General features: G+C 42.3%; 1 protein-coding gene across 1 annotated transcript in view; it reads left to right on the plus strand.

The window, feature by feature from the left end:
* LOC145414189 (putative cytochrome P450 301a1, mitochondrial) overlaps nucleotides 1-18,426 on the plus strand; it is a 185,489-nt gene that overhangs the window by 151,680 nt on the left and 15,383 nt on the right. The window contains exons 2-4 of the mRNA XM_080283764.1: nucleotides 12,049-12,463; nucleotides 13,728-13,992; nucleotides 17,787-17,903. Coding sequence (XP_080139890.1) covers nucleotides 12,049-12,463; nucleotides 13,728-13,992; nucleotides 17,787-17,903 — 797 coding nt within the window. The remainder of the gene's footprint in view (nucleotides 1-12,048; nucleotides 12,464-13,727; nucleotides 13,993-17,786; nucleotides 17,904-18,426) is intronic.

Below are 18,426 nucleotides of genomic sequence, written 5' to 3' on the forward strand. Positions count from 1 at the left end.
TAAACGCGAGAGCCCTCCGCAGGAGCAAGTGCGAGGGGCCCGAAGGGCCCACGAGCACTAGTATGGGTGAAAAGAACAGATTTCTACACGCGCTTCCCATCCCACACTTCGAACACTTTCCACACGCGTACCCGTGTGTGTAACGTTGAATAGAGGCTGGGTAGGGTACTCCCCAGAACTGAATAAGATCGACGTGTACCAGCAAGAACTAAAAAATATGACGTCCTCTGGCAGAAGGGGTAAATACCATCACTACAAGGACTTTTTTATTTTGTTCTTATTACCCTCGGACGATTTAACTTGGCGTGAAGGAAACCTGTCGCAGTGTCGAAGTTACAAGCGATCATCAACAAATTCCCATAAACGTGTGCGCTGGAGTTACCTGCTCATGTCGACTTATCTATCCCCATAATTCATTCAAAGGTAAAGAGGGAGGAACGGAAGGAAGAGGAATGGAGGGGAAAGGGTGAATGACAACCAAGAGAAAATAAAAAGGATGTGGCATATTGAAGAGTGACAGCAGAAATACAGTAGAAGACTGAAACATAAGAACCTATTATGAAGGAGAAGTAACTGAGAAGCACAGGATGAGTAATAGCAAGAGATTTAACTAGGGTATGGGGTAAACGGAAAGCGGGATTGCATTTGGTAGCAGCGTATTGACACAGGACAAGGAAACAGTTAATTAGAGGTAGAAATAAATAGAGAAGGCGTGAGAGGGAGAAGATGGGACAGGGCGAAGGTGGGAGAAGGTGAAAATGGGAGAGGGTGAAGGTAGGACAGGGAGAAGGTGGGAGAGGGAGAAGGAGGGAGAAGATAGAGGTGGCAGAGAGAGGGAAGGTAGGAGAGAATGAAAGTAGGAGAGAATGAAAGTGGGAGAAGGAGAAAATGGGAGACAAAGTGGGATAATGAGGAGAGGGAAGCAAATGAAAAATTAGACACGGATCATTTCATAGTCACAGATATGATTGGGAGCAGGATGGACGTGGAGGGAGAGAGAGAGGGGGGGGGGCAGGTGAAGGAAGGGAGGGAACGGAGGAGAGGTGATGACTCGTTGTCTAGAGAGAGATGTGGCAGGGCGAGTAAAATAAGAACTCCATGTCTGAAGATTGAGCAGAGGGGGACGTGTGTGTGTGTGTGTGTGTGTGTGTGTGTGTGTGTGTGTGCGCGCGCGCGCGCGCGCGTTGATGAACAACACGACAGGCAGCAGTTACAGCGCGTCAGCCTTATCTTAACGCCGCCAGGGAGCACTGTTATCTGTACAGGTCTGAGAGAGGGAGAGAGAGAGAGAGAGAGAGAGAGAATTATTAAAACTACTGGGGATCCATGCATATCGTTAGAAAGGATAAACAGCAGTATTAGGAAGCTTCCTCACTCACACACGTGCCACAAGTGTGGCCACCTGTGACGTTATCATCTTGATCTTAGTAACTCTGCAAAATTGTTAATGGTTTGTACACTGCAGTTCTGTAATTCTCTCTCTCTCTCTCTCTCTCCACAGACTAGACTATTTAGCAATTGATGTGGCGCATGTTTTACACCCTTGACTATATTTATTTATGTACCGATATATGGACGAAATCTGAGAAACTAAATATATACCCCATCGTTGGTCGTGACTCTAACTCCTGAATATAGTGACTTTTCCAATCTAATATACTATAGCACTAGCCGTGTGTGTGTGTGTGTGTGTGTGTGTGTGTGTGTGTGTGTGTGTATTTTGGGCAGCCGAAACTACACATTCAAATCGCACAAAAATTGGCACAAAAATCGCAAAAAATTCGCTGATGTGAAAAAACTTGGTCCCATTACGATTGAAAGACTTTTGCTGTATTTAATGAGCGATCACATTTTGACCAAACAGCGCCGCTCCCGGCGCCCGGCATAGGATCTCGTAGAATTTTTTGCCCTTAGCTATAACTAAAATATATTATAGCAGCGCGAGAGCCCTCCGCAGGAGCAAGTGCGAGGGGCCCGAAGGGCCCACGAGCACTTGTATGCTGCTATATTCTTGCTACCGTCAGATGTTTTTATTGGGCGCTGGGTGACTTCCCGTAGTGAAGAATTATAATGGACACTGATTACATAGGAGTACATAGGAAGAACAGATAACAGGAATCCTATTGGCCCATGACGTTGTCTGATTTATATTAAAAAAAATGCTAATTCTGCTAAGATCTAACCAGTGTGTAAGAGCAAAAGACTATGAAAGAGGAAGGCTCTCCCCTACCCACATCACACTCGATAAGACCATCAGAAGAAAAAGACAAAACACTGTGTTTGTTAAAAACAACTCGAATGGACATTTTAATAGGAGAGGCAGAAGGGGAATAAGTACACCTTATGGAATTTTTAGTCTACAGATCTGTAAAAGAGAGAGCTAGATTTCTCATCATTAAGCAAACGTCTCATACTCGTCAGCATACTTCAAAATGGAAATAAACAACACAGTTGTTATAATCTGTGCTCTCGAAATATTTGTCTAGCCGAATTTTTTACGTATCAACAATCTTTTTAATTAAGTGCTCATGCGGGTAGCTTATTCCATTGTTCAACTACCCGAATATAAAATAATTTTTCCCTATATTAGTGCTACATCTCTTGCTTTTGAGTTTTTTTTTTTTTTTTTTCAGAGCACGAACAAAACAAAAACAATTTAAAAATACAGAAAAAGACTGCAGATGCCCTCCATTCGTAAACAGTCTGTAACAGTCGGACCTGAACTGCTGTGTGCTGAAATTTGAGGGAGAAACTGTTTATCCATTGTCAGACGCCTTAATTGTAAGGGATGGCCACAAACAAATCGCCTCCATGTCGCCCTATCCAACGCCATTTCACTGCCCTGTTTCCAACTCACACACCCCTCTCTAATGTGCCACTGCACTCCATCCTTCCATCTCATTCTTGGCCTTCCTCTCCCTCTCCCCCCCTCCACCTCACTCATATTCACTCTTTTTATGTCCAAACCACCTCACTGTATTTCTCCTAATGCCGTCTATCACATCCACATTCACACCATAACACTTCTGCACTTCCTCATTTGTCAGTCTGTCTCTCCATGTAACTCCACATGCTCCTCTCAAATAACCCTTTTCCACTGCTCTCGCTCTTGACTTGTGTCCATTCAACAAGGTCCTAGCTTAACTTCCATGCGTTAGAGTTGGTATCACAATACTGTCATACAGCGACTTTTTTACTTTCATGCTCACTTCCCTGCTTCATATCACTGCTTTCAAAGAACCAGCAACCTTTCTTCCTTGTTGTCCCCTTTCAAGCACTTCACCCTCTAAACTTCCATCCTTACTCATCACACTACCCAAGTACTTAAATGCACCCACATTTTCCATTTCCTCGTTATCCAGCCTCACTGTACATCTGGTGACTTCATTTCTCTCGAAGACCATAACTTTACTCTTCCCTATATTCACCTTTAGATTCCGTTTCTTACACACTCTTCCAAACTCTTTCACCAAGTTCTCCAGTTCCCCTTCGTCTTCACTTAACAAGACAGTATCATCTGCAAACAACAGTACAGGGAGTTTCCAAACGCTGCCCTCTCTCATTAGGACCGCTCCAGCATCCACCGCCCTATCTTGTATCCCTATGTTTAATTTCACGTGCCATTTTTCGCTCCAGCTTATTAATTTGTTCAGGTCGATTTGTATCTAACATCAGTCTTCATGCTTGTCAATACCCAAAACATCTCCTGAAGTAGCTAAAACACAACGTTAACACGCTAAAGCATGGTTGACAGAATCCCAGTTTCTCCATATTCTTCTTGTTTCTTCTTTCATAGACCTCTGTTGCTCTAAAATGGCAAAACTGATCACCTTTGATTTTTTCACAAAAGGATTTCATTCTCCACTGGGTCGGAAGAACGGTACATATTGCTGGAAAAAGGTCAGAGGTTATAGGCCAGGAATAGTTCAACTTTTTTACTTTTGATCCAACTTGACAACTTCATAGAAGGGAAAAGGGTCAGCAAAGGGTGAAGTGTTTCAGTTTTGAGAAAAGTCGACCAAAGTGTATAGTCACAGGACAGTTTCAACTTTCGACTGTTTAATTCAAAAAGTGCTTATTCAATTTGTATTAAACTTTGTGGAACGATTTAGAGTGAGACATAGATTAAATTGTTTTGAGAAGAATAAGACAGTCTAGATCACAGGGCAAGGTCAACTTAAACGCTCTTCATCCAAATTGAATCAGAATTAGTGAAGGGATTTATGGTCATGCAAGTATGAAGTGTTTCCAGTTTGAGAACAAGAGGTCAGAGGTCAAGATCACAGAGCTAGGTCAAAAATTCGATCACAGACCGAGCGCATGGCATGGTTGTTACACTCTCTTGGTGCTCGTTTTCATTATTTTCTCCAGAAAATTTTATACAGCTTGAGTGACTTTTCAAACGGCAGCAAGTTGGTCAGATCATTTATCCCTTCATTACGACGACGTTGTTAGGGTGAATAGCTTACAGAAACCTTTGGATCAGTAAAACAAGTGTAAAAAAATAATGAAATGTATGAAGATAGGGATAGCAGTGTGCCAAAAACCATGGAACAAGGTCAAGGCAGTAAACAACATGTAATTCCATCCCTACTTTTTTTTTCTTTCTCTCTACTACCAGCCATGAGATGGTAAAATGCGTGCACTTGAAAAGTGTTATGATAATGATATACAATTAACTAACCACATAGTACACAAAAGTAAGCAATTTTAAACTAGAAAGCACTCAGAAAGCGCATACTTGTGTCAATGCCATTGCCATTAAAAAGGATCCGGATCCGGATCCGTGGAAATATTATGTGGAATGCATAAGATCCGGATCCGCCCGAAAATATAATCAATTGTTCCTCGACCCATGGCCCACGCTTCCACCAAATTGTGTTGAACCAAATTGTATTGAAATTCTTTGAGAGCTTTTGGAGATATTTGACAAAGGTTCCGGATCCGGATCCCCCTTCCCCCACAAATTTAATCAGTTCCTTTTGGGGTCATGGCCCACCCTTCCACCAGATTTCATTGAAATCATTGAGGACTTTCGGAGATATCGTCCAGACAAACAGACAAACATAGGTGAATACATAATCCAACTTCGTTGGCGGAGGTAAAAATAAATAGGGATAGGATTACGTGTCATTTTACTGCCTCGACTTTGTATGGTTTTGATGCATTGCACTGTATCGGCAGACATTTTTATTATTTTTTTTACTTGTAAAGAGTGAAAGAGCTGGTCCTAAAACTGACCCTTGAAGAACTCCACTTGTTACCTCTAGCTAGTCTGATGATTCACCGATTATCACCATATGTTGCTTGTGATTCGTTAACCAATCACCAATCCATGAATATTATTTCTTAGAGAGGCCGTAGGCTTTTAGTTTTTGTAGTAGTCTTTCATCGGGGACCTTATCAGACCCTTTCTGGAAATTTCGGGAATATGACATCCAACGGTTTTATTGTGTCCCAGTTATATTTTTGTAAAAAAAAAAAAAAAATCCAACCAGATGTGTAAGGCATGCTCTTATCATTATAACCCCCCAGATGATTACCTGTTAAAAGATCATGCTTTTTAAGGAATAAGGAAGTTTTATCTCTGACAGTTTCCTTCAAAGTTTTGCTTGGTAGCCTACCGACGTAAGGCTAATTAGACGGTAATTTGTGGTGCTTTTTTTTATTTTACCTTTATAAAGATGAATGATATATTAACGAGCTTCCATTAATTAGGTACTATACAGTCAGTTAATTATTTATTATATATTTAAGTTAAGTGAAAGTTAACTGCCTAACATTCCTGCAGTATGCGAGGAGGTATCTGATCTGGGCTGTTTGGTTGGTTTGGGTCGATTATCTGAAGGTATTTTGATACATCATTTTCTGTCACTTCGTTGATTGATAATTTATTATGTGGTTCTGAGAAAACCGCTATTTTCTCTTGCGAAAACACTGTGGAAGGAGTCGTTCAGTATTGATGCAGTTGTTTCGTTATCTTGAACGAGATTGTCTTCTGCGTTTAGCAGGGGGCCCATGCAGTCTTTTGCAGTAAACTCTCGTTTTACTGTACCCCACTATACTGGATATAGGATCTGACGAACATTTTAAAGAACCCCGGACAAAACACTCTTACATATCGAATACCACCCAGTAAATGGGAAAAGCCACCCGGACCTACCGGGCAACTCTGGGCCTACCGGACACTTTTTTGCATTTAACGTATACTAATACAAGTATATGACCTGCCTGAATCCACATTATTAGCTCCTACCTCAGTAACAAATGTCGAGGCCTCTGAAGGGATGTTTACTAAATCATCAACTTTCATAGTCACGATCTGTATCCTACGCCCAGGAAAGCAAAGACGCTTCCTCCAAGAACCCTTAGCATAAAACTCCTTCTCCTGATGCCCAGTCAGTGAATCCCCAACTAGTATGAGTCCAAGTTCATCCTGCGCATCGTCTAATGTAACCTGACGCCTCTTCCTAAAAGTTACACTCCTATCAATGTTACTTATCTTAGCCTTGCACCCTCCCTTGACTGACTGGAAGCCAGCACTGTCATCTAGTCTGGTCTCAGCATTAACTGTTCTAGTTTCTTAGTTATCCACCTTGCCTTACACTTCTGCTTCCACTTCCTGTACATACATTGCCTTAGTGCACACCATACCAGCCTCACTTCCCCACTTTTCTAAACTGTCACTTAACACGTCAGTGGTCTCACTACTTCTAATTTCTAAATTAAGCTTACTCTCTAACTCGCCAAACAGACAACAGGTATATTCACCTTGTTCTTTCCCCATGAAGCCTTGGATGAACTTCTTCGTGCACGAAGAGCAGGAGAATCGTTGGGCAGGCACCATCCAAAAGGGAGCTTGGGAGAGAGCAGAGGAAGTACTCCTTAACTTGAGCATGTCAGAGGTCTGACTGAGGAGCAGGTCATAGGTCAGACTGTTTGGTGCAAGGACAAAGATGAGTATATTATTGTCACTCAGTGTATTCACTGCCTGACTTCCATTTCATCCATATTTTACTTTTAAAGACGCTGCAAGATTAGAAATGCATCTTCTAACCAATTCAGTGCAAGAGACCTACCGTAAGTTGAACAGAATACGGAATGTGCAAATAAAGATTACAAAAACAAGAATGTGCAAATAAAGATTACAAAAACTGCATGAGTTAATGTCGGAACTAATGCAAATATCCGAAGGTATAAAATAGCAGTGCTCATATTTCCTGCAAACGGGCCGAAATTAGCGGAACCCGTTCCTGCTTTGCTATCCATATCTTCAGCTCATTAGATATAACAGTCATAGTCTTTGTAACAAACAGCCCCAAAAGGACCATTAGGACTGTTGCTGTTTGATTCTTTTGTACCTTTGTCTCCCACGTGTGCCGTCTCCCCATCATTCCGTACCCTATGTACCCCTGATCACTGTAACCCCCCTACTCTCCCATTACTCTGGCTCTCCTCCCTCCCCCTGCCCCAGGATGCAGGTGTCACGCTAATCTGGGGGCGGCTCGTGGCTAAGGGGGGTGTTGGGGACGTTGTGTGCCACCACAGTGTAGATGGGGGATGGAGTTTAAAGGAGCTGTACTTGTTGATAGGGGAAGATTGTAACTAGGATGGTGAGTGGAAGATTGGAAAGCGTTTGGGGAGGAATGTTGGAGCGATTTGCGAGGGAGGGTGGCAGGGAAGGATGGAAAGTGTGAAGGTAGAGCAGTTGGTCCTTAGCAAGGAAAATTATGTCGGGATTTGCATCGAGAAGGATGGAAAGGTGTGGAGAAGGAGAAATGCTTGAAATGGGTGGAAGATGTGTGGTACGAGGTGGAGGGACAGTAAGTTTTAGGGGGTACGGTGAATACGTGTTGTTGTGGGAAGATTGTTGTTGTGGTGATCACCGGGAAAGGATGGTAAGTCTTATGGGGAGGGGAAGGAGAATGCTTGCCGGTGGAATAAGGCGTGACATGTAAATGAGTGAGGGAGAGGAAAGTTTGTAAAAGGGGTAGATGTGAATGAGTGGGGGGAAGAATATGAGGGTGAGCCGAATTCAGAATAATATATGAAAGAGAACAGAGATAGGAAACATATGGAAGAGGCTAGGGTAGGGGTACGTGCATGAGATTCTGGTGGAAGACATTAGGAGGCTATGAAAGAGTGTTCAAAAGAGTGTGGGGTTGACGATGAAGCGTAGAAAGTGTTTAGGTAACAGGCAAATGCTTAGCAAGGATGAAAAGGAAGAATATTTGGTGAAGGAGGAAGGAGATTCATGCAAAGACTGGAATGCCGGGAATACTGGGATATATGTAGAAGTGTTAAAGAGAATTAGTGTGAAAGGATGGAAATAAGGAAACTTACGAGACAGAGATTTTTTTTTTTTTTTTTTTTTGGCACAAGGTGATGTAGGATGAAGAGATAAAGTTGATGAAGACAGGAAATGAAGTGAGAATATAATTATGAAAGTGAGGGACAAAGAAAGAGAAGTATAAGCAGAGGGTTCATATTACGTGGGATGAAAAAAAAATGGAACATGAGTATAACTAGTGAAAGAATGGAGAATAGCATGAAAAATGAAACCCGAAAGAAGAGATTCACAAATGAAACAAAAAGAAAGTAGGGATAATAAAAAGGAAGAAAATATATAAAGAAATTGTGATTACTTTTACATCGCCAGGATAGTTTTAGTGTTTTATTCCAGGTAACGCCAGACGAGTATATTTAGCCGAGGGTAAGTCACAGGGGCCTGAGGGTGTTAATACTGTTGCCAGTAACCCTCTCTTGGCCGGAACAGCTCTGTTATTCCAGATGATGTCAGACGATTATTATTGGGCTGAGTGAATCACAGGACCTTGAATGTTAAGAATGGGGAGATTTACGTACAATAAGCTGAGGAGCGGAATAAGGTGTGTATGTGTGGGAAGGGGGGGGATGAGAAATGGTAGAGAAAATGATTTTTAAAAGAAGAAAAAGAAAAAAAGGAAAGGAACTGGGGACAACAGAGGGGATGGGAACATATGACAGGAGCTTACATAAGCCGAGGAAAAGAAGAAGGGAGTGGGAGGGGAGGGAAGAGGCGCAAGGCGGTGGGTGCAAAGGTGAGCGTTGTCAGCTGAGGATTGCATCAGACAGGGATGACATTGTTTTTGCTCAGCACTTGCATTAGTTATCATGTTTTGCTGATACGAACGAGAGCAATAAAGCTTTTCAACTTTTCATCTGTTGTTTTACAGTATAGTGACTACGAAAAGTACTCTTACCCAATGATTAAAGGTGTTACAATGAGGAGTGTTGCTGTTATTTTTTTTTTTTCTCCCTGTAAGGCGGACTGCTGAATGGTCAGTGAATTTCCTGTGTTATATAAAGTTCTGTCTTTATGTCGTATTACTAGAAAAAGCACGTGTATATATACTCTTAAGTACGAAGGGCCTGCAGAATATTTTCAACATTTCATCTACTGTTTCATAGTGTATGTGTGTCAGTCTATCTATTTTTTGCCTGACCTTACTCCCATGAAGGTTGGCCACAAAAAAATCGCCATCTAGTCGCTCTGTCCTCTGTCATTTGGCTGCCCACTCGGACTCACACCCCCGTCTCTCATGCATCGCTCCACGCCATCCCTCCATCTCATCGTCGGTCTACCCCTCCACCTCACTTACATACACTTTCCTAGCCAGCCTTACACTCTCAGTCCTCTCCACAACCTCATCAATAGATAGTTTGTGTAAACACTGTACCCGCAACTGAATATTAGTATAACTGTTTCTTTTTCCAAGACAGAGAAGAATCACGGAACTTGAAGATACTCAGACATAGACAGTGATATATATATATATTTTTTTTTAATCAGATAGGGACAGAGCAACATTATGTTTTGCACCGACCCACCTCCCTGCGCGCGCGCGCGTGCGTGCGTGCGTGCGTGTGTGTGTGTGTGTGTGTGTGTGTGTGTGTGTGTGTGTGTGTGTGTCTGTCTGTCTGTCTGTCTGTCTGTCTGTCTCTGTCGGTCGGTCGGTCGGTCGGTCGGTCAGTTCGTTGGGCGGTCAGTTTATTTATCTGTGTGTCTGTCTGTGTAAACAAAAGATCTCAGACAGTCTTGATCCGATTTTAACCAAAGTAGGTGATGTAGGAGAGCCAAGAGGATGATGATCTTTTTTTTTTAGAATAAAAGATCAAAGGTCAAGGTCAGAGGGCTAGATCAAACTTTGGGCAAACAAAGTCAACTTAAGCATCTTTTTTTTCTCTCTCGATTAGACCAGACTTGGTCAAAGGGCTGAAGTTAACGCAAGAGCGAAGGGCTTCATTTTGAGAACACTCGGTTAAAAGTCAGAGTCACAGGAGAAGTTCAGAGTTCGACCTGTGCGCCTGTGTGTGAAGAGAATAACTAAAACAGCTTCAGTCTGATTTCAGCTAGACGATGGAAGTGTACGGGATCAGCCAAGGAAATAACTAACTGGTTTTGAGAACAGTAGGACTTAGTCAAGGTAACATGGCAGGGTCAACATAAATTTAATTCGATTTAAATCAGACGTCATGGAAGGGTTTAGGATTAGGTGTGGATAATGGGAATTGATTCTGAGAAGTCCGTCAAAGGTCAGTGTCACAGGGAAAATCAGTTGTTGTTTCATTTGGATTAAACTGGGTGAAAATGTTAAGAGTCAGTCAAGAATGGAATAATTCAGTTTTAAGAGCAATCGGTCTAAGGTCCATTAAGAGTCAATCAAGATTGTAATAATTCAGTTTTAAAAGCAATCGGTCTAAGTTCAAGGTCACAGGGCAGGGTTAAATGTTCGGCCAGTAGACCAGCTGGTGCACACGGGTCTTGCGCATTCTGAGTCCTCTCTCTTATATCTTTTCTTGTCTTTAGATGCGTGCCTGGAATCGGACTAATTGTAATATTATTATTATTTTTATTTCCCGAATGGTTCTTCTTTTTAACATTTCCTATTGGATTTTTTTTCTCCTTGGAGTATATGTTAGTGCTGGTGTTCTCGTTCATCTTACAAACTCTCGTTGCCTTGTCCTCATGACCTTATTTCCGGGCTGATTGGTCTGAAAATGAATGTGCATGTACAGACACACAAGTATCTTCCCAAAGTTGGACGAATATACAGCGGAAAACTCGAACCATCTGAAACACCCACTAGAAGAGACAGGGTTTTCATCATATTTGGCCAGGTGTCAATATGCTTTAGACGGAACTGGGAAGATAGTTGTGTCTTTGTACTATACCAAAGCTTGGTATCTCGGTCCCCTGGGAACATCTTTCTCAGATATTCAGCAGAGACCTTTAAAGTTATGTCACAGACCAAAACCTGGATAAATGAATGACGGGCAAGTAACCACGAAAAGACTGGCACAAAACCACCAAACACCAAAACAACCGCATGCACTTAATTGTTCTTCCCGACTTCGAAGACAATTACGGTGCGGAGCAAGTTTGATTCTAAAATGCTCCCTAGCCTGCTTGTTCTGTAGTTTATTTGCTTCATATGGGTAACAAATAAGCCAACATATATATATATATATATATTTTTTTTTTTTTTTCTCATATGAAGCAAACTTCGGAAAATTGTCAACATTTTCTCGCAAATGTGGTTTCTGTAGTTTTCCTTTTTTTTTTTTTTTTTTCCTGATTCTTGTTCTTACCAAAGCTTGTTGCCACGACCTCACTTCCTGGCCGATTGACATGAAAATTCCCATGCATATACAAGAGTCTGGTATCTTGGGATGCCTTTCTTACATTTCCAAATACTGCCTTTAAGATTATAGTCCAAAAAGTGTAAAAAAGGCGGGCGAATAACGAACAGAAGACGGCCACTAAACTACTAGACACTGAAACAACCATCCTAGCAAAAGGACGTATTGTTCTCGGCTTGATACTTGGAGCAAGATCAGTTCGAACGGGCCCTTTAACCTGTTCATTTTTTTTTTTCTTAATAGCTACAGATATCACCAAATATGCAGTATGTATTTACATATAAGAAGTTGGCTTGGGGAAATGTCACGCATTTGCTCACAGATGTTACTACTCATGTTTTATTTTTTATTTTTTTTTGTCCTTAGATGCGTGCTTGGAGTCGCCTGCCTCTCCCTCCGGCCTCCCAGCTGCTCCCATGGGCTGGTTTGAACCCCAGAGTCACCCCTTCGTCAGTTGCGGCACTTCTTTCACAACTTCGAAGAATATCCCAGCACCATGCAGCTGAGAGGGAGTCACACCAGTCAGTTCCCTCCCACATTCATCCAGATCTCGAGGTTCCCAGTTCGATTTCTGGGTCTCCCTACCTGGAGGCATACAACCTGATGGAGGAGAATGCTGATGTGATATTCGACCCCGAGGACATGCTGAGCGAGAGGCAGTATGACGGGGACGTGACACGGGGACTTGAGGACCTGTCACACCCTCGCCCCGCCTCGCAGCTCCCTGGTCCACGCTCATGGCCCATCGTCGGCTGCCTTCCATACATGCTGAGGCACAAGGGTGGGTTCATTCATTTGATCCTTCTTATGTTACGCGTTTGCTGAGTTATAATTTTTTTTTTTTTTTTTTTTTTTCATCGTAGTCAAAATACAGTACTCTTACCTCGTCATTGTCCTGCTATCGCCTCCCATCCCACGCCTAGGTCTCCCATCATATCTCACTCCCCACTCTCCCCTCTCATCTCACTCCCTTTGCTTCCCTGTCATCTCACTCCCCACTCTTCCACCCCATCTCACTCCCCATTCTCCCGTCCCATCTCATTCCCCACTCTCCCGTCCCATCTCATTCACCACACACTTCTCACTCCATTTTCTTCTCTCCCATCCCCCTCCCCACACTCCCTTCTCTACCCCATCATCCCATGATCCTTTCTCTCTTACCTCTCTTATTCCACTATGTTTTCACACTCTTCCTTTCCCATTCCCCCTTCTTACTCCATTCCAGTCTCTTCTCCCATCCGATAGCACCATTCCCTTCTATCCCATCCTCCTTTCCCATTCCCCCTTCTTACTCCATTCCAGTCTCTTCTCCCATCCGATAGCACCATTCCCTTCTATCCCATCCTACTCTTTCTCATCATCCCACCATCACATAGCGGGAGACTGTAGTCGCAGCCGCTCGGCATTACTACGCATGCGCAGAAGCCTATCTGGTTGGGATGATGCAGAAACTTAATTGGGGCATTCGACCCCAGACATTCCCCCTCCCCGAACGCCCATTACTCACCTCACACTAATGCTCTCTCCCCTCTACCTGATCCTCGACCTGCAATGAGTCTACCTGTTCTGGGACGCAGTGAGTTCAGCCCATCATCTGCAGAGATTTGCCCGGCCATCTCACCTCTTCATCATCACATTACCTGCTGTCTCTCATCATCATCACATTCCCTGCTCTTTCTCTCTCTCTCCAACCCACACCCGTCTCATCCATCCCATTTCACTCTTCACTCTCCTCTTCCATCACATTCCATCCCTTATTTTTCCATTCTTATTCCTTACTCGCCTTTCCCCTTGCATACCGCTCTTTCCCCGTCTCCATCCCTTTATCCCATGACCCATCTTCTCCCATCCCTCTCTCCCCTCATCGTCCTACTTCCTTTTACACACACACACACACACACACACACACACACACACACACACACACACACACACACACACACACACACACACACACACACACACACACACACACACACACACACACACACACACACACACACACACACACACACACACTCTCTCTTTCTCTTCTCTCTATTCAGCCTTCGACCCGCAACGAGTCTACCTATTCTGGGACGCAGTGAGACAGGAATTCGGCCCCATCTTCCGCAAGGACATGCCTGGTCACCCACACCTGGTCTTCATCACGCAGCCCGAGGACGTGGAGGCCCTTATGCGATCCACCATGTACAACCCCCTAAGGCCGGGCATGGCGTCCCTGAAGAAGATAAGAAGCAGAGGCGGCGCAGACGGGAAGACCCACCTACACGATCACATCTTCCAGGGGCGCGCAGGAATTTTGGCTGAGTAGGTGTGGAATAAAATTAGAGTTGGAGTGAGCAGTGGGATGTAAGGGTTGAATTAGTGGGTAGGTGGTTGTAATGGATAAGCAGAGCGAATATGTAGGTGACCACCTATTACTGCCTGAAATTGCTACCTATGGAGTTTTCAGCGAGTGATAGTGTACCGCCGTACACCTACAGACTCATTGTACGAGAACTCAAAAGTCCCCCAAAATGGCACATATTCCTCGCGCTAAGCAGTAAAGGGTTAAATAGAGTGTTAGACACGAGGCGGGGGTTAAGTGGGCACTGATACTGATGAGTAAGTGGTTTATCAGTGGACAGGGGTGATCATCAGCTTATTAAATGAGAGATGATGGCATTACATATTTGTACAATATAGCTTGGTTTTAATGGATAATGATGTTGGCTAAGTGGCAGGTTGTGGTGGTGGAGGTTGAGTGTGCGTGTGCGTGCTGGATACCGTAGTAAATAAGCGGGGGGATGTATTAATGGTGAGGAGTAGGTAGATATCTTGAACTTGGCAACTAAAAAGATGATGGTGGATAGGTGAAGGAATTAGGATAATGTGCTATGCTGGTGGATGAGTATAGTGAATGGATAGACAGACTAATCAGTGTGCGGGTCGACTGGTTATGTGGTTAGGTATATGAGGATGGTGGACAGGTGGATTGACTCTATAAGTGGATCTGACTGTGAGATTGGATAGTCAGGTTAGTCATGTGGATGAGTGTTGGCGATGGACATGTGGGTTTGATATGCAAGTGATTTTGGTTGTAGGGAGAGATACTGAGACGGATTGCTTTGACAGGTTAGGGTAATAGATAGGTTAAGTGGAAGATTGGATGGTTTGTCTGTAGCGATGGATATAGTCAGTGAGCCCTCCTATGGTCGCGTTAGTTCTGCTGATTTATTTTGGCCAACGTCCTATGATTTTATCTCGTTGAAGGTGAGTCTTGGGAGCCAGAGAGTGTTAATACTGTCTCCATTAATCAAGTCATTGTGGTGTCATTTTTTCGGTTTGTTTTGGCTAAAACCAAACGTTTTTATTCAGTTAGGAGCCTGATAGTGCTGCTGATTATGTTTCTGTAATCCGTCTCGTGGTCTCCTTAGTTGTGTTAGTTTCCAGTGGCTAACACCATATTATTTTATTCGGTTGTGAGTGAGTACTTGGAGCCTGAGAGTGTCAGTACTGTCACCATTAACACTATCAGTTTTGCGTCAGTTTACCTAATATATTTTGGCCAGCATCAGATGATATACTTGCATACTGTTAAAGGTGAGCCATAGGAGCCTGAGAGGGTTTAGTAATTTGATAGGTGGAGGAGGGGGTTACATTGGTAACGGAGTGTGTATGAAAAACCGAGATCATCATTGGGTGGAGAGCTGCACAGTAGGTTTATCTGCACGTTTGAGTGGATAATGAGTGAGTCAGTGAGTGTGTAGGTGTTGTGTTAGACTGATAAAGAAATACAGATAGTAATGATAAAGCATAAGAGTAAAACAAAAATATGAATGGAGAAGGCATAAGTGTCTAGGTGTTGTGTTAGACTGATAATGACATAGTAATGATAAAAGACTAACAGTGACGGAAAATAAGTATAATGAAGGAATAGGACTGATAAGAGAAATGAGAGTAATGATCCAAAGTCAGTAGACAGGTAGTGTCGGGTATAATATACTGGAGAAATAGGGTAAGTCATTATTTCAGTACACCGAGTAATTATGCTGGATGCAAAGTAATTATGTTGAGTAGACTCAAAATAGTTACATTAAGTAAATGTAGTTACCCTGGGTAAACGCAAAGTAGTTACGTTAGGTAGACGCAAAATACTTACGTTAGGTAGATGTAAAGTAGTTATCGTAGATAAATGCAAAATAATAACGTTAGGTAGATGCTAGGAAGTTACGTTAGGTAGGTACAAAATGTAGTTACTTTAGGTAGATATAGTTATTTTAGTTGGATGCAAAGTAGTTACGTTAAGTAGATGCAAAATAGTTAGGTAGGTGCAAAGTACTTACATTAGGTAGATGCAGAGTACTTAAGTTAGGTAGATGCAAAGTACTTACGTTAGGTAGATGTAAAGTACATAGGTATATGCAAAGTACTTATGTTAGATAGATGCAGAGTACTTACGTTAGGTAGATGCAAAGCACTTACATTAGGTAGATGCAGAGTACTTACGTTAGGTAGATGCAAAGTACTTACGTTAGGTAGATGAAAAGTACATAAGTTAGGAAGATGTAAAGTACTTATGTTAGGTAGATGCAGAGTGCTTAAGTTAGGAAAATGTAAAGTACTTACGTTAGGTAGACGCAAAGTAGTTACGTTAGATACAAGCACAGTAGTTTGTTCGGTACATGCAACGCAGAATAAGGTTGTCTGATTTTACACACACACACACACACACACACACACACACACACACACACACACACACACATGGAGGGAGGGAGAGAGAGAGAGAGAGAGAGAGAGAGAGAGATTTTCAGTGGAAAATGTTGAGAAAAATATATATAAGACGTAACGTAGCAGCGATATTATTCTGTCACGCTTTTAAAAGGCTTTCTTTTGAGATATTGACATGTTTCCTCTAAATTAATTGTTCACGCTAAGCAAAGACTTTTTTTTTTTTTTACCTCACCACAGCAGAACTTTTTGTGAATAATTATACATCTATTATTATTTCTTATTTTTGGTAATATAATTCTGATAAAGTCTGAGGTAAAGCTTATGCTCCTGGAATCAGTTATATTCTCAGCTGTCTCTTTATTAGTGTAGGTGTAACTGTTGGATAGACATGGTTGTGGTCAGTGGCGTACCTAGAAAGTTGAAAGGGGGGGGGTATCTTTTTAACTGTGCGAGCACAGCGAATCCGTACTGTTGGGAGGTTCAGGGGGGACGCTGTCCCCCCCTCCCCCAGAGAAAATTTTGCATTTTGGGCAATTTTATGATCATTTTGAGGCCATATGGATTGGGTATACGACAGATATATTCTAAAGTCATTTTTAAGTACTCTGTACCACAGTTATGATTCAGTCTCCAGTAACCTAATACCACTAAAATTCAAACGCTCACATTGCGATCAAACAACTTTACAACTAATAAACTAATAACAATAATATTAAAAATTTTTGATAATTTAATCACTGTATTAGTCTCAGTTATAAACAGTTAAAGACAAGACATATCCAACATAATTTTCTTGCTGATATATATATATATATATATATATATATATATATATATATATATTGCAAAAGGGGGAGGCCATGGCCGCATGGCGTCCCCCCCCCCACCCACCCACGTTACATAACTGGTCTTGGCTTTGTATTTATGCGCATACAGATTCGGTATGATAATTTTACTTTAATTACGGGCAGAACAAAGTGTGATGGAAGCTTCTTAGCACATTCATTGTGTGTGTGTGTGTGTGTGTGTGTGTGTGTGTGTGTGTGTGTGTGTGTGTGTGTGTGTTTAATCTTTTGTACTGGTGTGAAGACACAAAATGTTGAGTGAGTGAGAACTGTAGGTTGATGCATTTGTTTATTCATTCGTAATTTTAAAGTATTTAATCCTTCTTTGTTTTTTTAAACATTTGTATTCGTGTGAATTTATTCATTTCTCTTCCTTTTTCTTTAGGTGTTTATTTATTCATTCGATTAGTTTTGTCTTCATTTTTCATTACTTAGCATCCACTTATTATTAATAGTTTCTTATGCACAGTATCTCTTCGTTGCATCATTCGTGCACGTACATAATCACTAACTTATCAGTGGTGTGTGTGTGTTTGTCAGACAGGAGGACGAGTGGTGGCGGGTGCGCCGTGTGGTGCAGCGTCCCCTTACCAACCCCAACGTGGTGGCCAGATACCTTCCACACATGGACCAAGTCGCGTCACAATTTGTTCAAAGGTCTGTTATGTGCTCACAGTATCTGCATATTTTGCTTGTGACAAGACAGACAGACAGACTGACTGACTGACAGCCAAACAGACAAAATGCCGTCAAGTCTGGGACTAACCACCTCACTGGGGTACATATCTTATCTCTCCGTTAACCGTGGCTTTGCCCATGGCCTTGACCTAGATATGGTCAACAATTACCGTCCTACAGATAGCAAGTTTTTTTTTTTTTTTTTTTTTTTTTTTTTTTTACGGCTTTAAACAAATTAGAAACTGTACAGACTAATAAACAGACACACAGAAAGACCCGCAGACAGACCCAAGCAGACCAGAAATATTGCCTATCTTTTGCTGAAAAAAAAAAGTAATAAAATAAAATAAAACAGGCAGCGGTACGCTGTTGCAACCCACCATCTGACAAAGCACATTACCCCCACCACACTGCACACCCACCCAAGCGCATAACGGCCCTCACCCCCCATCTTTCTTTTAAACGTGGGCCTAAGGAGAACATCTTGAGGACATATAACCTG

Source organism: Coenobita brevimanus, chromosome 98, assembly GCF_032717465.1.
Source record: "Coenobita brevimanus isolate Jiangsu-jjx chromosome 98, ASM3271746v2, whole genome shotgun sequence".
In the NCBI taxonomy this organism is placed as follows: Eukaryota; Metazoa; Arthropoda; class Malacostraca; order Decapoda; family Coenobitidae; genus Coenobita; species Coenobita brevimanus.